At 46.4% G+C, this 25,217-nt stretch overlaps 1 protein-coding gene across 1 annotated transcript; it reads right to left on the bottom strand.

Annotated features, from left to right (window-relative positions):
• Nucleotides 1–1,279: 1,279 nt before the first annotated feature.
• On the bottom strand, nucleotides 1,280–24,833 carry LOC307083279 (SEC14-like protein 1). The gene is made up of 16 exons (XM_079747112.1): nucleotides 24,666–24,833; nucleotides 23,376–23,468; nucleotides 19,147–19,296; nucleotides 18,665–18,796; nucleotides 17,532–17,660; nucleotides 13,479–13,740; nucleotides 12,477–12,586; nucleotides 11,607–11,796; nucleotides 7,516–7,604; nucleotides 6,926–6,996; nucleotides 6,471–6,642; nucleotides 5,986–6,120; nucleotides 5,333–5,467; nucleotides 3,188–3,433; nucleotides 2,395–2,573; nucleotides 1,280–1,643 (listed from the first exon to the last, which is right to left on the bottom strand). The coding sequence occupies exons 2-16, from the start codon at nucleotides 23,436–23,438 to the stop codon at nucleotides 1,538–1,540; spliced, it is 2,169 nt and encodes a 722-aa protein (XP_079603238.1). The 5' UTR covers nucleotides 23,439–23,468; nucleotides 24,666–24,833; the 3' UTR covers nucleotides 1,280–1,537.
• Between the last annotated feature and the right edge of the window lie 384 nt (nucleotides 24,834–25,217).

Genomic DNA, 25,217 nt, shown 5'->3' with positions numbered 1-25,217 from the left:
CTTAAAACACGCCAAACGTTCGTTTTCAGAAATGTGAAACTCATCGAGTGGTTAGTGGTGTTTGTTGATGTTCCTCATCAAGTGTAGCGAAATACAGTTTCTGTGTTTTATTTGGCATTTTGTAAATCTGCATTTTGTAAATGAAACGTAAACCGGACACGAAACGGAAAGGGGGGGTTGATTGTAGTCTTTTCGCTCGGTTCTAGCCCTACTGTTGATACAGAGAACATAGATAGTATATAAAATGGATGTAACATCCGGGCAGACCTCATTTATTCCAACTGCATCCAATTCTCTTGGCATAGTTTGACTCCGCCTCATTTCCTCTGACCAAAAAAGGGCATTGATGTGACGTCGGTGGGAGGGAGATATGCCCATCTAGGTGACGTACACCGAATTAGCTCGTAGCTCATTAGTTTTTAAACGATCAGTTAGTATTGCATCTTGGCCCCGGAATGAACAATAGGAATGAACGCAGTCGAGGTCAACATGATGGAGATAGCATGCTAATTCTGAAAACTAGCCGAGGTGATGAGTAGATACAGCTGTACGACGAGTCGGGGTGAGGGTCAGCTGTCACTCAAGAGACCGCGCCCCTAATTATTCATAAATGTTAACCTCCAATAAAATAAAAACTAGCCTGCTAAAAAAAAAATTCACCCCCCTCAGTGTTGTCATGGAGATATTTACTAAACATACTGACTAGAATGTTTTTTTGGACCAGGCTGAAAATAGGTTTAATAAGATTGTGAAAACGGCCTGTTTAACAAGTGAGTCAACGAAGAATTGCTCACTTTTGGTAACACCTCATAGTGGCCACCCGGTGCTACTGCAATGTTTGTCACTTCCGCATTGGATGCTGGTAGAACTCGCTGTGGTTGGGGCTTGGGAGATCCGAGTGAAAAGACTAGACCCCCCTTTCCGTTTCCGGATCCAGTCTCCGTTTCATTTACAAAAGGCTGATTTACAAAATGCCAAATAAAACACGACAGAAACTGTATTCTGCTACGATACTTGATGAGGAACATCAACGAACACCAGTAACCACTCGATGAGTTATCGCATTTCTGAAAACAAACATTTAGGGGTGTTTTAAGGACAGGTTTGTGAATGCCCATAGCCAGCCATTGTGAAGAAGGCAGGGGCGATTCGAAATTAGCCAAATACTCGAGACAAGACCAATATTCAAAATTTCGGTGTTAACAACTCTATTTCATCCTAAAGGGGGCACAATGTTCAAAATACCAGAATTGTCCTTTAAACAAATTAAAGTCAACCATTGCTTGCCAAAGAAGAAGTTTATTAAAGGATTGTGATAATACAGGAACCCTCAAGTCAACAATATGCTACTCGGATATAAATATATATATATTCATATTATTTATATTAACAATAAAACTAAATGCTGAATATCATAATTCGCGAAACCATAGTCAAGTGTTAAGTATTTTGTTATTCTAAAAGTGTTCGTTAAGTCCACAGTACAAGCCAACAGGAGTCCACGTCCTCACGGTGCTCTCTTCCCATTGGTCAGATGCTACCTGGATATGCCTGAGCTGGTGTGTGATTGGCTGGAGGCGGTGGTGGCTGCGCTGAGCTGGGAGAAGCCACTGTGGCTAGACTCCAGACTGGTCATGGACCCCCTGGGGAGCAGCAAGGTGACGTTAATATGATGGAGGGCAGTGGTCCTCAAAGTCTAAGATGTCTTTTCAGCTGACAAAACATTTGAGGGAAAAAAAAGACCCGCAGTTTAGTGAAAAACATGGGCCTGTGCTTCATGAAACTTTTGGCTCATTTCTCCCAGCCAAAGAAGCCCAACGCCAGGGGAGGGTCAGAGCATGAAGAGGTGAATCCCACTGAGCAGATATTGGCTACATACTGTTAGCAGACCTATTAGCAGCTACATACTGTTAGCAGACTGATATGCAGCTACCGTTAGCAGATCAACTAGCCACTACATACCGTTAGCAAACTGATTAGCAGCTACATTCTGTTAGCCGACGTATAAGCGGCTACAATATTTGAATATATAGCGAATATTACTGTTAGCAGACGTATTAGCGGTAACGGGCTGTTAGCACAAGTATAAGCGGGTACATACTGTTAGGAGAACAATAAGCGATCACATCCGGTTAGACGACTTATTAGCGGATACATACTGTTAGCAGACCTATTAGCGCCTACATTCGGTTAGCAGACGTTTAAGCGGCTACATCCTGCTAGCAGAAAGATTAGCGGCTACATCCTGTTAGCAGAGGTATTAGCGACTACTTTCTGTTAGCAGAGGTATTAGCGGCTACATCCTTTTAGCAGACACATTAGCGACTACGTCCCATTAGCAGACCCATTAGCGGCTACATCCCGCTAGCAGAACACAGTGGCGGTGGGACCGACCTGAAGTCCTGCGAGGCCAGCACCTCCGTGTAGTAGATGACCTTGCACTTGTGGGAGGAGACCTGCAGCGAGGCCAGCACGTCGTCCACCCTGGGCAGGCTGGAGGCCGCGCAGGCCGGAGCCCCCTGGAACCGCCACTGCAGGATATAGAAGCCGGGCCAGCGGGTGATGTGGGAGCCCTGGGGGAGGGAGGGGAGTGAGTGAGTGAGTGAGTGAGAGAGTGGGAGAGTGGGAGTGAGAAGAAGGGAGGGATTAAGTGATAGTAAGAGTGAGAGAGGGAGTGAGTGAGATAGGGAGTGAGATTGAGGATGAGAAGGGACAGAGGAGGACGGTTAGCCCTCACTGTCTTGAGTGCTCAGATAATTAGGATTTTGTGCCTTTATTGCAACGGATAGTTTTGTTTCCCAAAGGCACACGGTCCAATCGATCCTCAAGTCCTCACAACGAAATCACTCCCAAATAAAGATCCTCACAGCAACCATGAGGAATACTCTAACAATGAGGACTTGGTGACACCAGTCAGTCCCTAGGGACTCGAACCCCTCACCTTGGAGGGAAATCAACCTGACCCTGCAGTTACTACGGGAATAGAACCCGTCACCATGGCATTACATTTTCATTCAGGGCATTCAGCAGACGCATTCATCCAAAGCTACTTTGCTCTGACAAAGTCCATTTGTCAGAAGAAAGAGAAAAAAAACAGTCCAGTGGGGTCCGAGTCACCCCACCCACCCCTAACCGGGGGTGACTCAGACCCCCGCCGTGAACCCCGAGGACCCCGGGCCCCACGTACCTGGACGCTTTCGCCCTCGCGGCAGGCCAGCGCTGTCTCCACCTTGCTGTAGTCCTGGCCCAGCGTCCAGTTCCTGTCAATCAGGGGCAGGTTGGCCCCGCCCACCAAGGGGGTGGCGCCCGGCGCCTCCTTCCTAGGGGGGGTGGGCGCCCGCTTGGAGTGGAAGATGTTGAACACCACGTCGCCCTTACACACGTCAAAGTCCCAGGTGATGACAGAGGACACCTCCGCGATGTCAATGAGCAGCTGGGGGCAGGAGAAGACAGGAGGCAGGTTTTAACACCCAGGAGCTGGGTAGTCTGATTGAGGGGTTAAGATGATACTTTAACTTTTTATTTGGTTAGGCGTTGCCTTTTTAAGGGGAAGGACACTAAACAAACACATCCCCTGTTGATTGGACGGGAAACTCGCCGTGCTTCCTTGCTGCGGACTACAAGAATGAGCAGCCACAACTATGCATGCATCTTGGTTTTATTTCATTTTGTTCCTACAGATAAAAACTTGACCCCATTTAAAACTGAATAATTTAGTGTTTTTGAGAGTGATCACAGGAACGCTTTTAAAAGACGTCGTCCAAAAGTGTACATTCAACCCTTAATGCTCTGATATCTGGTCCACTAAGTCGGTTCACATCAAGGTTGCATCTGAAGCGAACAGAACCAGAGTTCACTTGGACGTGGACAGAGACTTCAATGAGCAAGCGGACCAGAAAAACCACTTGGATGAAGTTTACAATATGATAACAGAGACATAAACAATCACAGAACTTTCTCCAAAAGTAAAACCAGGTACTGCAAAACCAAAGCATTTGAAAGGTAAGCTAACCTACTGGTTTCAGGCCCCCTGATGGTAGGGATGTTTATATCCAGCCTCTAGCCCCTCCCTGACTGTAGCGACTGAACCGATATATAACAGATGAGAATGATATTTATTTCTACCAGCAGGTGGCACTGCACTCCACGGTATCAGAGGATCAACCATAGCATTCAGGCTCCTAAGACAGATGATATAACCTCCTCTGTAACTCTCCTCTGCAGAGTTTTTTACAGAACAGTAAACTTTGGCACAGTGATTACATCAGCACCAAGGGCGGTTTCCAAGAGGCCACCCTCACGTGCACGGCCGTCTCCCCCTGCGTGTTTATATTAAGCACTACAGGACTAACCTGAATGACCACCTCAAGGCGGGCGCTCACTTCTACAAACACAGACACCAGGCGTCAGACACATGAGCCCTAGCGGTTTGTTACGAGACCAGTATCTGACTAATCAGATGACTCTATTTACTATTTAGTCATTTAATCCAAAGTCACTCTTAAATCCACGTCATTTTGGAGCAGGTAGGGGTTAGGTCCATCAGACCCATTAGCATCCTAGTTAGGTTCCTAGTTAGATTCCCTGCGGTATACCTGTAGGCCTTAGGGAGTCGAATCCGAACCTAACTAGAAACCTTTCGGCAAGTACTCAAACCACAACAGAATTCAGTTCAGCGGTGTAGTCTATTTTATAGACTGGATTCATCCAGGATGGACTGGACTACAGACGGTGGTTGAGAGCAGCGTAAGACCAACCTGAAAGATTAAAGTGAACTGAGAGCTGGCCGAACATGGAATAGGTGCTTTGGTGGTTGGGGAACGAATGAGGCCTGTTGTGTTAAAACAGTTCTCCTTTCATATTGTATTTATCCTGGCATGCCGTCAGACGCTGGAACTCTGCTAACCCAATTTAGACTCCGGTGAAGCTGCACAACACGCTCAGCGTAGCATTGATACCTGCCCCGAAGCTACAACCGTTTATCCAGTCTGGTTTGAAGCGTGCATTGAAACGGCGCAGGGTAGACTAGTCGATACAAGAAGCCGTAAACCCCACATACCTGCTCCTTATGAACCATATTAAGACTCACTGTCACTCACTTTTGATGAAGGCGTAAGGAGAGACAGATAGTGTGTAAAAGGTGGGGTACCTCGTAGGGAGGTCAGAGTGTGTAAAAGGTGGGGTAAAGGTAGTGTAAAAGGTGGAGTAACTCATAGTGGGAGATAGGGTGTAAAAGGTGGGGTAACTTGTAGGGGGGCTAGATGGTTTGTGAAAGGTGGGGTATCTCGTAGGGGGACTAAAATGAGGTGTAAAAGGTGGGGTACTATCATACCTCGTAGGGGGCTCCCTTGAAGACGCTGGCGCTCTTGTAGATGGCGTCGGCCCACAGCCGGTTCTCCTCGCTCTCCAGCTGCTCCGCCGTGCGGTACAGGCTCTTGGGGACCACGCCCCCTTCTGGCAGCTCGCACTGTCACATGACACGGGGAAAACAGGAAGTGAGAGTGGAGGACTGAACAATGCGGACGTCTGGCGGAGGAGCAAAATTGACCGACTGACTTCCTGGCATAAAACAGGGGTTGATGGCTTTTAAGGCTAGGAAGGCTATGCTATGAAGCATGCTATGACCATGCCTGTTAGCATGTTAGCGCGTCAACGTGATAAGTAATAACCGGAATAAACCAGTGGCTGACTAGGAGGAGGCAAAAGATAAAGGTGTTGGTGGTTTATGTGCGTGTGTGTTGGTTTATGCGTGTGTGAGTGGTTGTTGGTTTGTGTGTTGGTTTATGTGTGTGTGTTGGTTGGTTTATGTATGTGTTTGTCTCTGTGTGTCGCCTGTGTGTGTATGTATGTATTTGTGTCCGTCTGTGCGTGTGTGTGTGCCCACATTAACAAGTCGTCTTCCCCCCCCCCCCCCATTCCCATGACGACTAGTGCTTTATGATGGAAGCATTTAGATGCCCGTGGGTGTGGTGGGCGGTGCCTCACCATGCAGGAGCCGCCCAGGAAGTCAGGCAGGATGGTCTTGTCGATGTAGTCCAGCAGCCCTCCTGGGCCCTGGTAGTCGTTCCCCGCGTACACCAGGAACTTCTTACGGGTGTTCTCGTCGATGAAGGGACTCACCTGGCAGAACATAAATCTCATCGGTCAAGGACCGTTTCATAAGGTACAGGGCATCACGCCGTCTCATTGTTCTAGGCCTGGTAGTTCAGGATATCAAGTGGCAGGTGACACATTTCACGTCTAACTATTGAACCTTGTAAAACTGTGGTGAGCTATACTGGAGCTCAACCCATGTCATAAAAGTATAGGTTTGGATTTTTATTTCGATAATAATAAAGTAATGTTAAAGCCATGTAGAGTTGACGTCATAATAAGGCGGCATCATGCTAAGGTGACGTCGTAATAAGACAAAGTCATGTTAGGGGGATGTCATGTGGAGGTGTTTGATCTAGCGGTTGAGGGGGTCTCACCAGGGTCCAGAGCACGGGGAACACCCGGGGGGCCCTCAGGATGAGCAGGCGGCCCAGTGTCTCGGGGTAGTTGGCCTCCACCACCTCGATGATCCTCAGCAGGGCCTTCACACCCGGCCGCCACAGGTGCCGCATGTTCAGCCCCTCCAGGTCCACCAGGCACGTCCAGCAGCTAGCAATGAAGCAGCGGACGTCAGGGTTAGCCTAGCCTAGCCTGTGGCTACGCTGTCATGGCGACTTATAGTAGATGTTAGCGTAGCCTAGCTTTGGCTACCTGCTAAAATAGTATTAATATAGCAGTGTAGCGTAGCGTGTGGCTGCCTTCTACAATGGTATTAATACATTAGCTTAGTGGCCACAATGGGAATGGCCTCTTGCCAAGCCCATTGTAGGGTTTTGTGCGGTGAAAAGCTAACACAAAACCAATAAGCAGCGAGGACTTGGTTCTCTTGTACCTGATGGGTCGACCGAACACCCTGGTGTTCTCCTCACAGCGCCGCAGACCCTCCTCGTTGATGGAGAGGACCTGAGGGAACACAACGACAGACCGCGGTGAGGACTGTACAGAACCTAGGATAGGACAATACAGAACCTAGGATAGGACTTTACAGAACCTAGGATAGGACTGTACAGAACCTAGGATAGGACTGTACAGAACCTAGGATAGGACAGTACAGAACCTAGGATAGGACAGTACAGAACCTAGGATAGGACTGTACAGAACCTAGGATAGGACTGTACAGAACCTAGGATAGGACTTTACAGAACCTAGGATAGGACTGTACAGAACCTAGGATAGGACTTTACAGGACCTAGGTTAGGACTTTACAGAACCTAGGATAGGACTTTACAGACCCTAGGTTCATCTTTACAGAACCTTTACAGAACCTAAGTTACAAGAGCAAAGACAATGTGTGTATATCTGTGTATTTAAGAATTGAAATGTGTCTACACAGAACAGGTGAGTGAGCGACGGTGACTCCAGGCAGGTAGATGTTGGAGTCAGAAGAGGTGCATGCTGGTCCTATGCAGCAGAAGGACTCACCTGTCTCAGCAGGCCCTCCTCCCCCAGCGCCCGGACCAGGCCCTTGGTGTCCATCTGACCCAGGCGCAGGATGTACAGAGGGCGGCCGTCTGGAAGCACAGCCACACGCAGTTACAGCACAACACATAGAGAACCTCATCTCAACACACAACCACACGCAGTTACAACACAACACGTAGCGAGAACCCCATTTGTACACACAACCACACGCAGTTACAGCACACACAGAGAACACCCTATGAATACACAACCGAACCACGGTGACTGCCCTCAGTAATGCGTCTGAACGAACAACCATACTGTTAAAGCATGTGTTCAGTGACCGCTCCACTGGAGCCATCGAGAAACACGTTTAAAGAGTGTTTTGGAAGCTTTTGCATTGCATGAAATGTAAATATATTCACATAGTTGTAAGGCATGCCCTGTAAAGCACATGTAGCAGTAGCCCTGTTGTAACACTCGTATATCCAGCTAATTACATCGTCAGGCCCCTTGAAAAAAGGTTCTGCACTATTTGAACTTCATTGAACTTCAATGCATGTCACGCATGCCGTCAAATCCTGGGAGCTTAAAGGAGACATATTATACCCCCAGGGGGGAGTGTTATTAGCCTTACAAGCCGTTTCAAAAATCTGCCCCATATGACATCATTAGTGGGCGTGTCCACCTAGATCTGTGCTGCATAGATCAGTCTACCAGCCTACCCAGTGGACTGAAGTAAACGTTGATCCAGTCTGGATGGACACACTGGTGGACACACGCCCACTAGTGATGTCATATTGGGCAGAATTTCGAAATGGCTTGTAAGGCTAATCACACTCACACCTGGTGGTATAATATGTCTCCTTTAAGAACAGTCTTTGATGGCTTGGAGCCCTTTTGCAGGGGGGGGGGGGGGGGGGGGGGGGGGGGGGCTAAATGCTCTTTACAGATGGTATGTCATCTTTATTGAGTCCTTTATTTATTCATTTATTTATTATCTTAATTCTTTCACATCCTTTGGATCAGTTCCAGGTTTTGAGCAGGCAGGCAGCTATATATATTTATATATGTCTGTTTCTGAAAGAGACGACTGACATTTCTAAAGCTGCATTAGGCGGGAGATGCGCCGGGCTAAATGTAATCAGCGCCTGTGGCTCGTCCATTTAAACTCAAAAGCCAGCGGACATTTGACTCCAACAACATGCCGCCTCTCTCCTCCAGCGCGCCTCCGTGGTGCCGCGACTCATCAGAGGAGGTTGAGGAGCCCGTTAACCAGTAAGCGCGCTGTCACTGCTGGTCACGCCGTTTAAAGCGCTCCTCGCGTCTTCATCAGACGGAGGCGGCGACGGGGAGAGCCCTGGAGCCATGCCCAACGCGGCAATTAGCAAGCGCTGTTTACCTCGGCAGACACAACAGATGGCAGGCTGGGGCCCACGGCTAATCATTGACCGGTAGCGGGGGCCCCCGGGGGCCCGCTGCAGATGTGAGCTGGCTGGTTCCTCCAGCTTCAGACTCACACCAGGCTTTTCTCCGAATTCAGAACCAATCTTGATGCACTTTGCGTTGCTTTTCGCTTGCATTCAGAGTTCAGGGAAGGGAACTTTCGTTGAGCTGTGTTTCTGGATTATTTACAGAGGGGGACTGAAGTGAGATTTTCTTGTGTGCAGCCAGTAAGAACCGTTTAATGCAGGGGTTCTTCACCTCGTTTCATCTCGGGACACAACATTGGTGATTGTTATTGTTGGACCTAATCACACACACTGAAAACTGACTCAGAAGACAGGGGGAAGGTGATTCATTTGTTTTTTTGTAACACACCTTCGACTGAAAGGCAACGCATTCTGGTTCCTGACCCATAGGTTAAGAAACGCTGCTCTGATGATACGACTCATTACAGACAAACTAGCCAATGTAGATGTTCCTGAAATCACCGGTGTCGGCCTGCAGCGAGTGGGTATAGAGCTGCACTCCGACAGTTGGGTGTAGAAAGTAAAGAATGAGAACTTGTGATATTCCAGAGAAGGAAAACGATCGGAAACAGCAGGGCATGGAAACGTTCCAAACGGCTCCAGCTCTGCGAGTACTGTAGGCCTTTGTGTGCACTGGAAGCAACATACGCTGTTGCTAGGAGACCAACGGAAGATGTGATTCCTTCCGATGCAACATTGACACAAGGGATAAGGCCTCGGTGTTTGAGATGCGTGCGGTAGAGCCTCCCCGAGCAGCCATCCCTCACGAGGGCTCCAGAGGAACACACCGTGGAGACCAATGACGCAGGTCCAGTGAACTCAACAGGGGGTTATCTGCTACATCACACAGATTCTGACCTAGACCTCTGTTCCAGACCCAAAAACTATTTGGCACAGAGTCCACCCTGGTCTATTGACAGACCTGTTAAGAGTGTTCCCCCTATGAGCTCAGTGGCTCAACAGTGTGCTAACCATGTAGGCAGTACCCCTTGCTGCGTCCTAGGTTTGGGTCCCACCTGCAGTCACCTACTACATGCAGGGATCAAGACTGAGACTAAAATGGTCGCAATTCAACCGTCTATTATGTGGATGCAAGAGGATGTTTACGGCATCAGGGCAGAAAAAGTTCTTGATTTAAAAAGGATCTAGTTCTTCACAAACAATGTTATAAATGCGCTGACACCTTTTAAAAATAGGGCTGTCTCAACATGGTTATTTGTAATTTTGTCCCATCTAAATTCTGAAATGGTTCAATAGGGAAGAACACATGTTTTATAACGTCTTTTAAAGCCACAGCATCACAAGTGTTGGAGGTAGTCGGTGGCTCTCAGTTCCACTTCTGGTCTGAATACGACACGGTGAGGGCAGAACTCAGAGTCCAGCGGGTCACATACCAGACGAACCACGAAGCGCCGTGCCTGGCAGCGCCGCGTGGCAGAGAGGACCAAACACGTTAAAACTCCTTTTAGGGTCTTGTTCTGTTTTAAGTATGTTGGGTGGCAGTGATCGTTTTTAGCAGAGCTGGATGCTCTCCAACCCCCTTAGTGGGGCTGACTAAATTCCAGTGAAGAGACATGTCAAATAAAGGTGGTTTGTACACTGCAAATTAAAATTTAAATGAGTTACACCTGATGTTTTTGGCGGCCTGTTTTAGTTTTAGTTTTAGTCTAGTCTTTTCAAGCTGTCATTTTAGTTTTTATTAGTTTTAGTCACGTTCATACTCTTTTCAGTCTAGTCAAGTTTCAGTCGACTAAAAGTCTGAGCATTTTAGTCTTATTTTAGTCACAATTATCCACGACTACTTAAGTCTAGTTTTAGTCAAAGTAAATTGTATTATTCACTTTTTTGTAATGCACATGTTCGTCCACATTAGAATGGCGAATTCAGACACTGAAAACTATGCTTTTTAAAAATGATCGCTGAGTTGGATAAATGTGAAAACGCTGGGTTTGCGTTGTAGTGTGGTCAGGGTAGACGGAGGCTTTCGGATACTTGAGTTGGATGGCTTCGGATGGCTTTCAGTGTGGAACGTGGATGCAAAACATTCCGTAAACGATATGAAAACGGTAGTGTGGACGGAGATCATTTTCATTGCGAATGGACGTTTTTATTTTTACCCGGATAAGTGTGGACAGGGCCTTAAGTTTTCATTAACGCTACCACCACAGGTGTGTCTTCTGAATCTAAATAGTGCCGCGACGAGCGCGGATTCAGGAAGTAGCTAAACCTGATACAGCCCCAGAAATAAATAAAATAAACAATTTTTCTCAACTGGTTTTGGTCAACGAAAATTACATTTTAGCTGAGTTTTATTATGTAAAACACATTTAGTCTCGTTTTTATTCGTCAACAATATTGCATGATGTATTTAATTATAGTTATTGTCACATGACCAGCATTTACGTTGCGTCTCGTCTTCCTCGCGTGATAAAGGTTAGTTGACGACGATAGTTAGTCATAATTTTCGTTGACAAAAGCAACACTAGTTACACCACAGTATTAGTGCTACACAAGATAAGAACATGCAAAGAAATACACACAGAATATTCTGGCTGACAGATGCAGAGAAAATGAAATAATAAATTGAAACTGTAGAAAATGACCAGCCTGTTATTTATAATAGTTAGAGATTTGCTTCACCTCTGTCGTGGTGGTGCCAGCCCCCGGTGTAGTAGTCCGCCAGCAGGCCGGGCCGCTCCCAGGAGTCCAGCAGGAAGTCCACCTGGTGCTGCTTCCTCCAGGTCAGCGACTGGCACAGCATCTCGCGGGCCTTCTCCAGGCCGAAGTCCCGGGAGCGCAGGAACCGCAGCACGTGCTGGTCCTTGGGGATCTGTGGGGGGGGGGCGGGGTTTACATCTGGGACCGCTCGATGTGATGGAGACGTTTTCAGTGGTAAATGGACTGCATTTATACAGCGCTTTTTCTAACCAGTGGCCACTCAAAGCGCTTTGCAATATCCCCTAACATTCACCCAGTTGTGCACACATTCACACAGCGACGCCGGAGTCAACCATGGAAGGCGCCAGCCAGCTTGTCGGGAGCAGTCAGGGTGAGGTGTCTTGCTCAGGGACTCCTCAACACCCAGCAAGGAGGAGCCAGGGATCAAACTAGCGACCTTCTGGTTACAAGTCAACCCGCTCTACCACCTGGGGTACTACTAGTAGTAGTGGTAGCTCAGCAGGTAGAGTGGGTTTACACTACTGGTAGTAGTGGTTTAAGATCTGGTGCACAGACAAGACTGATCTTTTAAAATGTGGACCAGACAAAAGTTTTTCCTAGGACCTGGGTGAAACACAGATTACTATCCCAGCTCTACTGTGAGCTGTGTAATTCTGTCTTTTATGCGACGATGATTGGAAGAAGAACACAACATTTATAGTGTGTTTGGGTGCTCATAAAGTGCACTATGAAGCCAATGCATTACTATAATTAAAGTGCAGTGTGCTGGCAGGAGAGTGTTTGGCTGTCTGCTTGTCTCTGTCGCTGTGTGTAGCGTGTGGTACCACTCACTTTTCCTTTGTGGGTTTCCTGCAGCCCCTGGCGCAGACGAATCAGACAGCTCTCCTGCAGGGGAGTGAGGTCGCCAAGGTAACGCCGGATGTAGTCGGCGTCCAGTTTGTCTACGGGCAGATCGTCAACGGTTACAGTGCGGTGAAACTCGTGCAGCAGCAACAGAGCGATTAACTCCACTTATAAAGGGTCAGGCGGTAGAGAGTCAAGAAGTAGGGAGTGTCTCGCTGGTGTTTATTGGGTCATTCGGCTCGTTGCTTTGAATTATCCACAAGACAAAAGATGGATTTTGTTTTGGCCTCCTAATCACCGACGTCAACAGAAAACCTCCCAAATAAGTCACATGCAAATGTGAAACAAAGACTGAACACATTTATGAATATACTGAATTTATTCAGAAACCAAGGCTGTAAAATTATGTACTGTGCTAATGATTGGTGAAAGGAAACATTAAAATATAACCTTTACACTCCAGAATTAATATATTCACTGCGATACTTGAGTTTTTTCCTCAAACACAATAATCAGACTGTAATCCTCACAACAGTAACTGTTGAAGTTGTTGGGATTGCGCTCTGAAAATTGGATAGCAGTAAAGGGTTATAAGAGTAGTAAGAGAGCAGTGAATATATATTAATTTTGGATCACAAAGGTTATATTTTTCTGTTTTCTTTCCCTAATCATAAGCGCCACACAATTTTACGGCCTTGTATTCATTATACAAGGCACAATTTAATAGGGGTCAATTCCCAAGAATGAATGCACTTTCATCACTTCAACACACAGAGAATACATTTCTGAAACATATCATCAATAAGTAGCTAGAGGGTTAGACTGCAGAGTTAAATGGGCTAAATGCGAGCCAACCACCACCGAAGCCCCCACCCAGATCTCCTTTGGTTTTGTTAAACACGGGTAATATTTCAAATGAGTAACCCCCTATTACCCTAGACCTGTCGTCATGGAGACTAGCGTCTCGCTTACCCCCACTGGAGGACCCACCTTCTGGTGCGGAGGGGGGCAGTTCGGGGGGGCTGGAGGACGCTCCGGTCTTGGGTCCGGGGACAGAGATGGGCCAGGGGGCGGTGCTGTTGGCGGCGGCGGCGGCGGCGGAGGTGGTGTTGGCGGTGACGGAGCTGAGCGGGGGAGCAGCCAGGCGGCCGAGGGTGGCTGCTTTGGGGGCAGCCGAGGGGGTCCAGCGAGGCACGTGGGTGACCCCCTCCTGCTCCAGCTCCCTGAGGTAGTACTCGATGATCTCCTTCCCCTGGAAGGGGAGACCGGGGCTGGGGTTAGACGACAGTCTAAAGAGCTCAGAGCTGGGGGGAAGGGTCGCTTCACTTTGTCACTTCATATTTGTTTCGACCAATCATGTGGCTTGAAATGGGGGGGGGGGGGGGGGGGGGTTTGCTCTGTAATTGGGTGATTGATTGGCAAACCCAAAACTAAAGAATAAACAGAATAAAAATATAAAAGGATTTTTTTTGGAATAAACTCTGAAAAGTGTCGAAGGTTTTCAATCGCACTGTGTAGACTGCCCACTGTAGAACTACACGAGCATCCATTCTGAGCGAGTGACTCCTCCTCCGTGTCATATCTCTGTTATATCTCCTCCCCATTCAGGCCGGTCCGGACCCAGGCTCTGAGCCGGCTCCCCCCTGAGGTTGTGCTGTAGCACAGAGGAACGGCAGGAACTGGCCCGAGGACTGGATTGGCATGGAGACCACGGTATCAACATACCTCTATGTACTCATAACAGCCTTCCGGGGACTCTCTATGTTTTCCCATCTCCGGTACAACAGGGCAACCCGCTTGAGGTTTTTTTTTACCTGGTGATGCCCTTGTCTAGAGTCGATGACTCAACACATTATTATATTCAGTTTGCCATTAAATCTAAGATGTTCTTGATCTTAGGAAAAAATAAAAACACATTGAATATTGATATCAGTGATCCAATAGTGGCAAGTATTGTTCCACGTCCAGTCTTTAGAACAAGAATAATTGGATGAAAATCAAACAAGCCATTTATTTTTCAAGGGAAAGTTAAACTAAAATCACTGCTGTGCACTTCCACCTAACCCTTTATTACCCTTTTAAATTATGTAGTTATAGGATCGAAACAAACAAAGCTGTTCAGAACTCAGGGCTGTACGCTGCATGCATGCCAACAATGGGTCTCAGACAAGAACAATTATTATATTTAGTGTTTGGTCCATGAATCTGAGGGAAACAGAGGTCCAGACGGCCCGGCAGACATCATTATGGCCCGTTTGGAGGAGGCTCTGTGGGGCTCTGACCCCATCACAGAGAAGGTTCATCTCAGAAAGGACTCGGCACAGCTCGGCACGTTTTAACTGGTGATGGAAACGCTGATCAACGCGGCATGGTTTCACTCGGCTCGGCCTAAGATGCTAATGGGAAAGGACCAATATACCGGTTGTTTTAAACCAGTGGTAATACGTGACGTGGTGAATCCAGTGATGAATTCTTAAAAAACAGATATAAAACCATAGAAAAAAAGAATACAGATAGTTGAGAATAAATGCAAATATTGTAAATACAGTGATATTGCATCATGGCTTCTCAAAATAGTGTCGCTCTGTGTGAAACTTCCGTTTCCCATTGTCATGTTTTCAATCGATAGTCTGTTTACTTAATAAAGCCACTGGGAGCAGAAGCAGCGCTGCGCTGTCTCTCCACTGTTCCCTCTGCCTGGCCGCCTCTCTTTGCTCAGCCACGGCACGTGGATTAATCTCAATCGTTCCGTTTGCATAGGAGAAAGTCAGCAAAAGGCCTAGAAGACAATTAAGTGGTCCACCTCGAGTCAAAGGGTAAGAACCACTGCTCTACACAGTCCCATCCTCCTCGTGTTGGAAGGAATATGGGGATACAATGTGTTTCACAATACAAGGTTGGCACTTGGCTCAATAGGTAGAGCGGGCTGGCAATTAACCTGAAGGTTGCTAGTTCGAGTGTCGAGGTGTCCCTAGGCGAGACGCCTCACCCTGACTGCTCCTGACGAGCTGGCTGTCACCCTGCGTGGTTGACGACTCCGTAATCCGCTCAGCAGTTCTCCGTCGGGATGTCAGATACGTAATACAATTCGCCGCCCGAACTATCTTATATGTTGACTACAAACCATGTAAGCAGTGTTGTAAATAAACTTCCAAACCTTTTCAAATCTTATTTGGTGTTTTATTGGTCCTTAAGGTGCAAAGTAAACAATGTACAAAGTAATTAAGGTGCAAAGTCAAACCGGAGAAGTGATTCAGGAAACTATTTTGTTAGAGGACCAATCACAGCCCATGCCATCTCCGTTATGTCGACCAATAGGTCCATGGCGTCAACGGATAGTTAAAAAATATTGGATACGCACATAAGCTATGGAGAGGGTCTCCGACAGGCTCTCCGGCTGTGGAGAGGGCTCGCCGTGTCTACGTACAGCACTTTAACATGCACACGCATTTGAAAAGGCACCATGCAGGTGCTACTATCACCGTTGCTGTAAAAAAAAAAAAAAGTTGTGCAAATCCAGCTCACAACACTATTTCAACAACCCCTGTCTGGGAATTCAGAAATGCAAATGCCATAACCAAGTTTATTGGTGTTTTCATTGCTGCTTATCTACGGGTTGAGAAACAAGCAGTTTTTTTTTAATTTCTCCTTAACTATTAACCGTACCGTGACTTAAAAACCGAGGTACGTACCGAACCGTGACTTTTGTGTACCGTTACACCCCTAATATTATATATATATATCGTGGCTATGACCTGTCAGCATCAAAAGGATAATATTCTCATACAGTCCTTAAAGGAAACATATTATGGCGTTTTCACAACAAGTAAACATAGTATTTGAGTTCCAGAAAACATGTTTTGGAAGCGGTTCGCTAGAAATAGCTTTTAGGAAAAAAAAGTCTCGCCTACCGCTATTCCCCTCTGTTTTAGTCCCTTCAGAATGTGCTGTTTCTGGTGTCTGTAGCTTAAATGCAAAGCTGCTGCCCATTGACCAATGAGCTGTCAGACTGAACCACAGCATGGTGGAGAAGGGATTGTTGCCGTTTGCGGACTCCTGAAGCTCTATAGCTATATAATATAATATATAATAATAATATTATAAATGGGTATTTATATAATATTATATCTAATATAACAGCCAAAAGCTATGTGCGCCTTGGATGATATTATGAATCATAAATACTGCGTCTGACGTCTCTGGCACTTTCACAACAAGTAAAGACTCGTAGTGGGGGATATCTCGGCCATGGTTGAGAAGAATTCGGGGAAAGGAACTTTGGCCTTGACTCTCTGAAGTCCATGAACTGCGACATGGAGGAGAAAGGGATTGTACTCCGGGAGCTGAGCTGCCAAACTGCCGCCGAGCTCCCCGCGCCGGACTGCCGGACTGCCGCCGAAGCTTCAGCGGCAGTCCGGCAGCTCTGGCGGTGTACTCCGGGAGCTGAAATAAAGCCGAAGCTTTCCTGCTGCTCCTGCTCCAGTCCCTCAGCTCCGGCGGGTGGAGCTCGGCGGCAGTCCGGCAGAGAAAGGGATTGTACTCCGGGAGCTGAGCTTTTTGAGCTGTACTTTCAGAAATGCATATCTCACTCAAAAAATCATGTACGGACTTTATTCAAAGTTTGTATGCGTGTGGGAGCACCAGAGACCCAAAACAACACCCCAAATCCCAGGAAAAGTGTTGATTTCATAATATGTCCCCTTTAAGCTTATTAGACTACATTAATCAAATAATAAAGACGCTTTGAGAATCAAAAGGCATTTTGGATTTCCTTCTCAGAAAACAAATGAGTGTATCTGGAAGTCCCAACGAATCTGACATTTTCTCAGCAGTCACAAGCCACCGCTGTGAGTGCTGGTAGGATCATGTGATACACACACCCCACACCCCATACACACACACACGAAGAGGCTGGCTGCATTATGTCAACACTGTGGACATAACAAACCTTAGAAGAGCGCCTGCGCTGCGATGACGTTCAGAAAAGCCCCACCTCAAGTTCATGGAAATTTACTTTGTGATTTGTTTGCAGACAAAGCGTACCTTCTTGATGCTGCTGGCGTACTGCTTCATTGCGATCTTCTCTGAAGAGTTCTCGAAGCCGAAGAATGACTTGATGTCCAGACTGGCCGTCTGCTCGAAGCATGTCCACTCCTCATTCTCTGGGTGGACCTGGAGTCACAGACAACATTGGGTCATGACTTTAACACACCCCTCGTTCTCTGGGGTCACACAGACAACATTAGGTCAATGGGGGGGCCTAGGGACAATATTGGGTCGACCTGAAGACTCCTCACCCTGACATGACCAGTTACAAGTACTAATAAAACAATATATAGACATATTGGTATGATATAAACATAAAGGAGTTTACATTTAAATCAAATTTGAGGTAAGAAGAAAACCCAAGAAGAAATAATGCACAAAATTAAATTTATACATGATGATGTATAACATTAGATACAGTGAGCTGAGAGAACAGTGGACTGTATTAGATATGGGCGACTATAATTAGTGTAGATTACAGCGGACATGATTAGATAAACCAACACGAGCTCAGTTCAGACGTTGCTATATTAGATCAGTGGACCCATTAGACCCAAAGGATGCATGAGATGAGTTCAGACAGAGCTACATCAGACCAGAAGAGGCTGCATGGGGTGAGCTCAGTCCAGACAGAGCTACATCAGACCAGAAGAGGCTAAGTGGGGCTCAGTCCAGACAGAGCTACATCAGACCAGGGGAGGCTTAGTGGGGCTCAGTCCAGACAGAGCTACATCAGACCAGAGGAGGCTAAGTGGGGCTCAGTCCAGACAGAGCTACATCAGACCAGAGGAGGCTAAGTGGGGCTCAGTCCAGACAGAGCTACATCAGACCAGAGGAGGCTAAGTGGGGCTCAGTCCAGACAGAGCTACATCAGACCAGAGGAGGCTAAGTGGGGCTCAGTCCAGACAGAGCTACATCAGACCAGAGGAGGCTAAGTGGGGCTCAGTCCAGACAGAGCTACATCAGACCAGAGGAGGCTAAGTGGGGCTCAGTCCAGACAGAGCTACATCAGACCAGAGGAGGCTAAGTGGGGCTCAGTCCAGACAGAGCTACATCAGACCAGAGGAGGCTAAGTGGGGCTCAGTTCAGACGTTGCTATAGGAGACCTGAGGATGCATGGGGGGTCTGACCGTGTAGTTGCAGAGCTCCCTGACGAACACGCGGCTGGAGAAGGTCTCGTTGTGGACCTCGATGTGCAGAGTCCTCTCCCGGCGGTTCAGAGTGTTCCTCTGGATGAAGTACAGGTAGTCCACGCCCGCCATCTAACCACACACACACACACACACACACACACACACACACACACACACAGGACAAGGTCATAAGAATGAGAGAAAAATACTTCTAAATATGTACGTGTAGCAAAACACAGACAGCACAATCGCACACATTCACATAGTCACACACTCACATAAAGTCATACACTCACATAGTCATACACTCACACAAAGTCCCACACAAAGTCACACACACACACAAATTCAGTAGAAGTAACATTATTTAACCCCCCCATTACCCTTGGGCTTATCAAAGCCAGGGACTATAACCCTGCCCCATTATCGACGGTGCCCCTCCAGTGAGAGCCTGCCTACAGAGCTGACTCAGGGCTTACCCGCTTGAGGAGCCGGGGGGCCTCCACGTCCACCATGCAGCGCCTCTCCGTCACCGTCACCGCCCCGTCCGGGCTGTGGGTCTCATTCATCACCTCGCTGTCCAGGAACACCGGGATCAGCGGGCACTTGGGGAAGCGCCGGACGTACGCCTGGAATGGGGGCAGACCACACGCTTCAGACACTGAAGCAGAGGTAGATGGACCGTATTGACCCCAGAGTGGGAGACCTTCTCTGCATTAAACCCATCATAACACACTGCAGGCAGGGGGTGGGCTGCATTTCCCTTGAGCAAGGCACGGGCACTACAAATAAGAATTGGTTCCCGGGCGCAATGTTGCGCCTGGGAACCAATCCTTGTTTGCCCGTGCCTTGCTCATGGGCAAGGCAGGATTGATGTCTTGCATGGTTAATAGTCTGGGGGAAACGGGAGCCCTGATGATGGCTCGGCTTAGCTCTGGAGGTAGAGCGGGTTGAATTGTAACCGGAAGGTTGCTAGCTCGATCCGAGTGTCCCTGAGCAAGATGCCTGACTCTGCCATCACTGTGTGAATGTGTGCATGAACCAGGGAGTTCATACACACATACCACTCACATTTCCACTAAGGCCTTTCCAGAGTGGAAAGGCCTTTCCAGAGTGGAAAGGCCTGGAACACAGACCCTCCATTCCCGGTGGCAGTAGTGGGCCTCAAACCCAGCACCTTCCTGATTTGAGGCAGCAGAGGTGACCACCCCACAGTTTAGAGAGGGTAGCAAGACTGGGCCACCATGGTTAGACTGCACAATTGCTTGCACGTTGACTACCTTAGCAAGCTACGAGTAGTGAATCGTGCCTGCAGTACACCATCGATTTAATGAAAAGGTTGCTATTTATAATGAAAGGAAAAAAAAAAATAATAAAATCACACAACTGAGTTGGTGGACAGGTGGTTTACGAAATCAGCCTTCACCGTGACACACAACACATGTTCAGCCACAGCAGCAACAGTAACCAGGCTAACCCCGAAAGCCTAAACCTGGCTTCCCCGGGGGACGCGAGTTTGGCACCACATGACTAAAACCAATTCAACAGCTGAAGCAGCAGCAGCAGTAGGGGGGGGAGGGTGGGGTGGGGGCGCGGGGCTAACAGCACAACAGTGTGTACTGTACTGCTTAATGCTTTGTGGATGTTCAGGTTTACTGCACACCGACCTCGTTAGTTCAGTCAGCTGCTGTTGTGGGGAGGCCAGCGTCGCTCTGCCTTGTACAACACAGAGCACCATGCGATGACTAAGGTAGGAAGCCAAGGGCGTGGTCTAGAGACTGGGGACTTCTGACCTCCAGCCAGACCATTCTGGAGTGGAACTACAGTGTAAACGTCCTTCTTGAAGGGATCCTAGCCACCATCTTATCATTAATGACATCTAAAATGTGACATTCAATGCTTTGGATAAGAGCATCTGCTGAGGTGTGACTAGAAAAACAAACTGTTGTGACAATGAAATATGCAAGGCAAGCAGAGACACAGGCTGAACCGGGTCGTTAACACCGTCCCGGGGAGGTATACTGTTGTTTTGTTGTTGGGCTGTGAAACATTTACTTCCAAAACCTGATGATGTTAGTTTTTCATGAATGGATGTGCCGGACAGCTTACGCTGACAGTGCTAGTCGCGACATTAGCGTGCGCCCAAGCGGTTGAATTACTTTCTGAACTTTAGCACCGGCACGGAACGTTTTTTGACAGACATGTGTGAACTAGAAGGGCCTCAGGAGCTACTGAAGTGAACGTTAAACGCAGAGAGAAGAGCGCTCTGCGTCAGAGCCGGAGAACCCATGTACCGTGTCTGTTGATCGCTCGGCAAACACAAGACAAACTTAATATTTGATTAGCCAGCTAAACTCTAAACATTAAAGAGCAAAGCACGCAGGCGGTCTAATCAGTCTTAACCTCCACCATGTCACCACGCTTATCTATGTAATCCAAAAACACACTTCTTCTCAATTTAAGCCCTTCTATAACTGGTGTTGTATAACAGACACCAGGAGTGAATGCTACCCCCTCCTGATCACAGCACAAGGACGTCTTTTCTCTACTCCACCACGCTGGAGCAGTTATGTCCTGGCTGCCGCCGACAGAGAGCTAGCCAACACATTGTATGCTGAGGGCTGTATGGACAGACAGAATCTGTCCTGATGTTTTTCGCATTTAATGACCAGAACCTCCTGTAAATAAACAGTCTAATCAGGGAATACAGTCATAACAAATCACACACACATACGGTTATATCCACAATTATGTATCATTCACTCATTCGGCAAACATCGTAATTCAGAGTGACTAATGACGGATTCAGATATATGTCACTCAGGAGCAAGTAGGGGTCAGGCGTATTGCTCAAGGATGCCTCCAGCTTAGGCTGTGGACGTTGGCGTTCGAACCCAGAACCTTTCACCTTCGTCAAACACCCTCACCACTAGGATGCCTGTTGCCAACTCCTGTCTGTAGAAAGGAGCTACTGCATGCTTTCAAAGCCAGACCACATTCACACAGGTCCGAGGTCAGATGGGGTCAGGTGGGTCGGAGAGAGGTCAAAAGGTAGCGACGCCAGGAGCTAGCACTCACTCGCTGATAAGGGCCAATATTAAAAGAAAAAAACTGAAATTGCAGGGTTAAGTCTCCTTTCCATTTCTTCTGTGAGCGTCAATCAATTCCATATGTAAGAAATTCTACTGATCTTGGAACTGTGGTTGAACAACAGAATGTACCGAAGTGCGTGTGTGTTTGTGCGTGTATGAAGTTTGAATCCTTTCTTGTGGTTGAATATGGATACTGAAACCGGTGTGCTCCGCTCATTGCTTACAGCAACAATACGCTCTGTAAACAGGTTCAACACGTTGCGTAAACCCCCTAGTGTGGTTTTACTGTACACTGCTTGTTTAGACTCCTGCTGTAGGTCGTCTTATCTCAACACTGCGCTACGCGTCATTCAGTTTGTCCTCAAGTTAGGTCCACTCATGCAGCTCTGACTCAACTCGGGGCTAAATGGCTAGCCACTCAATCACTTCCATGGGACCCCAGCTGCCAATCAAAAACATTCTGATATTTGCGGTCCTGGCATCACGATAGTGGAACAAGCTCCCCACTGACCCCAGGACAGCGAATACCCTGCACAGAAACCTCATCTGCACAGACTGCAGCATGGCCCATTCAAATAAAAGAAAGATCGCTATCTCTGCTTTGTAAAATGGAGCACTTGGAGCAGTCTGCTTGTTTTTTGAATTTTATGCACTTGCATGATTCTGGACATTTTTCTTGTGGTTGAATGCACTTATTGCAAGGCACCTTGGATAGAAGCCACAGCCTAACGAATGTACTGTAACATAATGTATAGCGCTTCATCACAGTCAGACTCTCAAAGGGCTCCACAGTCCCCTCTTCATACACGACCCTGCCCTACCCCCCCCTCCAGAACAATCGTTTTATTGGTTTCATAGACTTGGCACAACTATTGTTCAGAAATGTGTGTAGGTGCCGACATCAGCGGGGAGTGGGAGTTCTCGCCATTTCAAAGATATTTTTTCCTTGTCTAGTGTTAACACATTCACTGATTACTATTTAATAACTGTTATATCGACTGATACAAAAGTAAATTTTTAATTTTGGTCATATCATCCAGCCCTTCTTGGAAGAGTTAGGAATCATATGCAAGTGATTTACGCGCCATGCTGACAGTTATATTGTCTTCACCATTTGACATCTTAATCTTCCAAAATAGCCTTCAGGTATTTCATGACCATTTGAGGCAATAGCTACATTATTCCATTAGACTGCAAGTATGAGTGTGATGAAAAAACACTTGCCTAACAGAAATGTGGGAAAGTGGATAAAAATAAAAAAAAAGTTGAGCATGTGGATTAAAAATCTTGGTTAGCAACCTTGACTACAATCAGCTGTTAGTGATGGTGGTGGGTGTCAGAATGAACAAGACACCACTCTGGCTGAATGCTGAGCAAGGTTGGTTTTAATGGTTACATGTTTTTTTTCCTCACAGTATGGCAACTGTTTCACCAGATGTTATGCAACAAAACTTCAGGAATGTCTGCTGTCGAGGCCTCCGAGGTAGAAAGTATAGACTTCAGTATCCCAAATATTACATGTTTGCCATGTTTTTCTTAATGCCTCAACATTTGACACAGACTTAATCATGTTGTTATCAATAATAACTGCAATGGAAGCGCATGACAGAACTCACCGCCATGATGAGCTCGAACGGGTGTTTGTAGACCCTAACGGGGGATTGGTATTCCTGCACCATGACTGCCTCCTGTCCTGGTCCACGCGCATTCTGGAAAACAGAAAAGGAGGTCAAAAGATAGAAACAGTGCAAAGTGTGCCTCACTTGACGTCAACTGTTTACTGGATCAAAGTTCAGGAATATTATGAAATAACTTAAACAATATTGACCTCTTAAGGTCCGTCAAGGAGTCTAAAGAGATCATCACGGTCTCTTTAAATCAATTAATTTATGATCACTTAAATTGCTATGAGGAAAAATATTTCAAAAGCACTGACTAACAGCAGCAAGCAATAGATACATGCGTAAACATTGACATTTATTTAGGTAGGTAGATATAATTCAAAGCACAGCACAACACACAAACACTACACTAACACTACCCTATGATAAACAACATAAAAACACGAACGTTACATTAAACAACATTAAAACAGTAGACTAAACCACATTAAAACACTAAAGTTAGGTTAAACAACATCAAAACACTAGGCTAAACAACATTATAACACTATGTTACGTTAAACAACATTCACGTTAAGTTAAAAAACATTAAAACACTAGGGCAAACCACATAAAAACACTAGGCTAAACCACATCAAAACACTAGGCTAAACAACATTAAAACACTAGGCTAAACAGCATTAAAACACTAGACTAAACCAAATTAAAAGGCTAGACTAAACCAAATTAAAACACTAGACTAAACAACATGAAAACACTAGGCTAAACAACATTATAACACTAGACGAAACAACAAAAAAAAACACTAGGTTAAACAACATAAGAAAACTTGGCTAAACAACATTAAAACACTAGGTTAAACAACATTAAAACACTAGGCTAAACAACATTAAAACACTAGGCTAAACAACATTAAAACACTAGGCTAAACAACATTAAAACACTAACGTTGCGTTAAACAACATTAAAAAACTAACGTTAAAACACTAGGCTAAACTACTGTAAAACACTCGTTACGTTAAAAAACATTAAAAACCTAACGTTACGTTAAACCCTAGCCTAAACAACATTAAAACAAGAACGTTATGTACAAACACTAACTAAGTTAAACAACATTAAAACATCAAAAACTAACGTTACGTTAAACAACATTAAAACATTAAAGTTACGTTAAAACACTAACGTCAGGTTAAACAACATTAAAAGGTTACGTTAAACAACGCTTATACCCCAGGCTAAACAACAAGCATTTCCCAACATGGCTCGCGCGCTGGGTTCACGTACCGCGAGGGTCCAGAACTTCGCTGAGCAGCTCGGTTGTTTCTCTCAGGGGCTCTCTTTCGAAATAAATATAAATTCAAACATCGTATTCTTGGTTTGGGGTCGAAGTAAGGAACCGGAGGAGAGAAGCGAGGCCTGTTACTCAGTAAAGCGCTGCTGAAAGGGTTCACAGCCCCGGCAGCTGTGTCTTAACTCCGCCCGGCCCCACAGTTAACCCCTCCCACCAGAACCACTGGGAACCACTAAATCAGGGCAACCTTTTGGTTTTATCAATGTCAAATCCTTTTAAAATACCATCTTAAGTTAAATACACCGTTGTTAATCTTTCTCATCTTGTGTAGTTCTGATTTTTCACACTATTGCGTTTGGAAGTATTTTCTTTACATAAAGTATTTACATAAGTAACGGACGTGGCTCTAGGGGAGCTGTTTCCCATAATAATCTATATGTATTTACACAGCCCATAGCTGTGAGAGTAAACAGTTAATTCAATAAAATGATTAATCAAAAGCCAAAGATGAAGAAATGACATGCAATCTTACATTCAAGGTTACA

Source organism: Pollachius pollachius (assembly GCF_949987615.1).
Source record: "Pollachius pollachius genome assembly, chromosome: 11".
In the NCBI taxonomy this organism is placed as follows: Eukaryota; Metazoa; Chordata; class Actinopteri; order Gadiformes; family Gadidae; genus Pollachius; species Pollachius pollachius.
This window is presented reverse-complemented; position numbering and strand designations above follow the sequence as displayed.

What these genes read in the sequence shown, in the direction of transcription:
- LOC307083279 (XM_079747112.1), bottom strand. Translation starts at nt 23,438, where the DNA reads ATGGTGCAGGAATACCAATCCCCCGTTAGGGTCTACAAACACCCGTTC. An exon ending in CGTTCGAGCTCATCATGGCG is followed by an intron (nt 19,297 to 23,375) that starts GTGAGTTCTGTC and finishes CCCCCATTCCAG; the next exon opens with GCGTACGTCCGGCGCTTCCC. An exon ending in TCCCCGTGCTCTGGACCCTG is followed by an intron (nt 6,121 to 6,470) that starts GTGAGACCCCCT and finishes ATGTTCTGCCAG; the next exon opens with GTGAGTCCCTTCATCGACGA.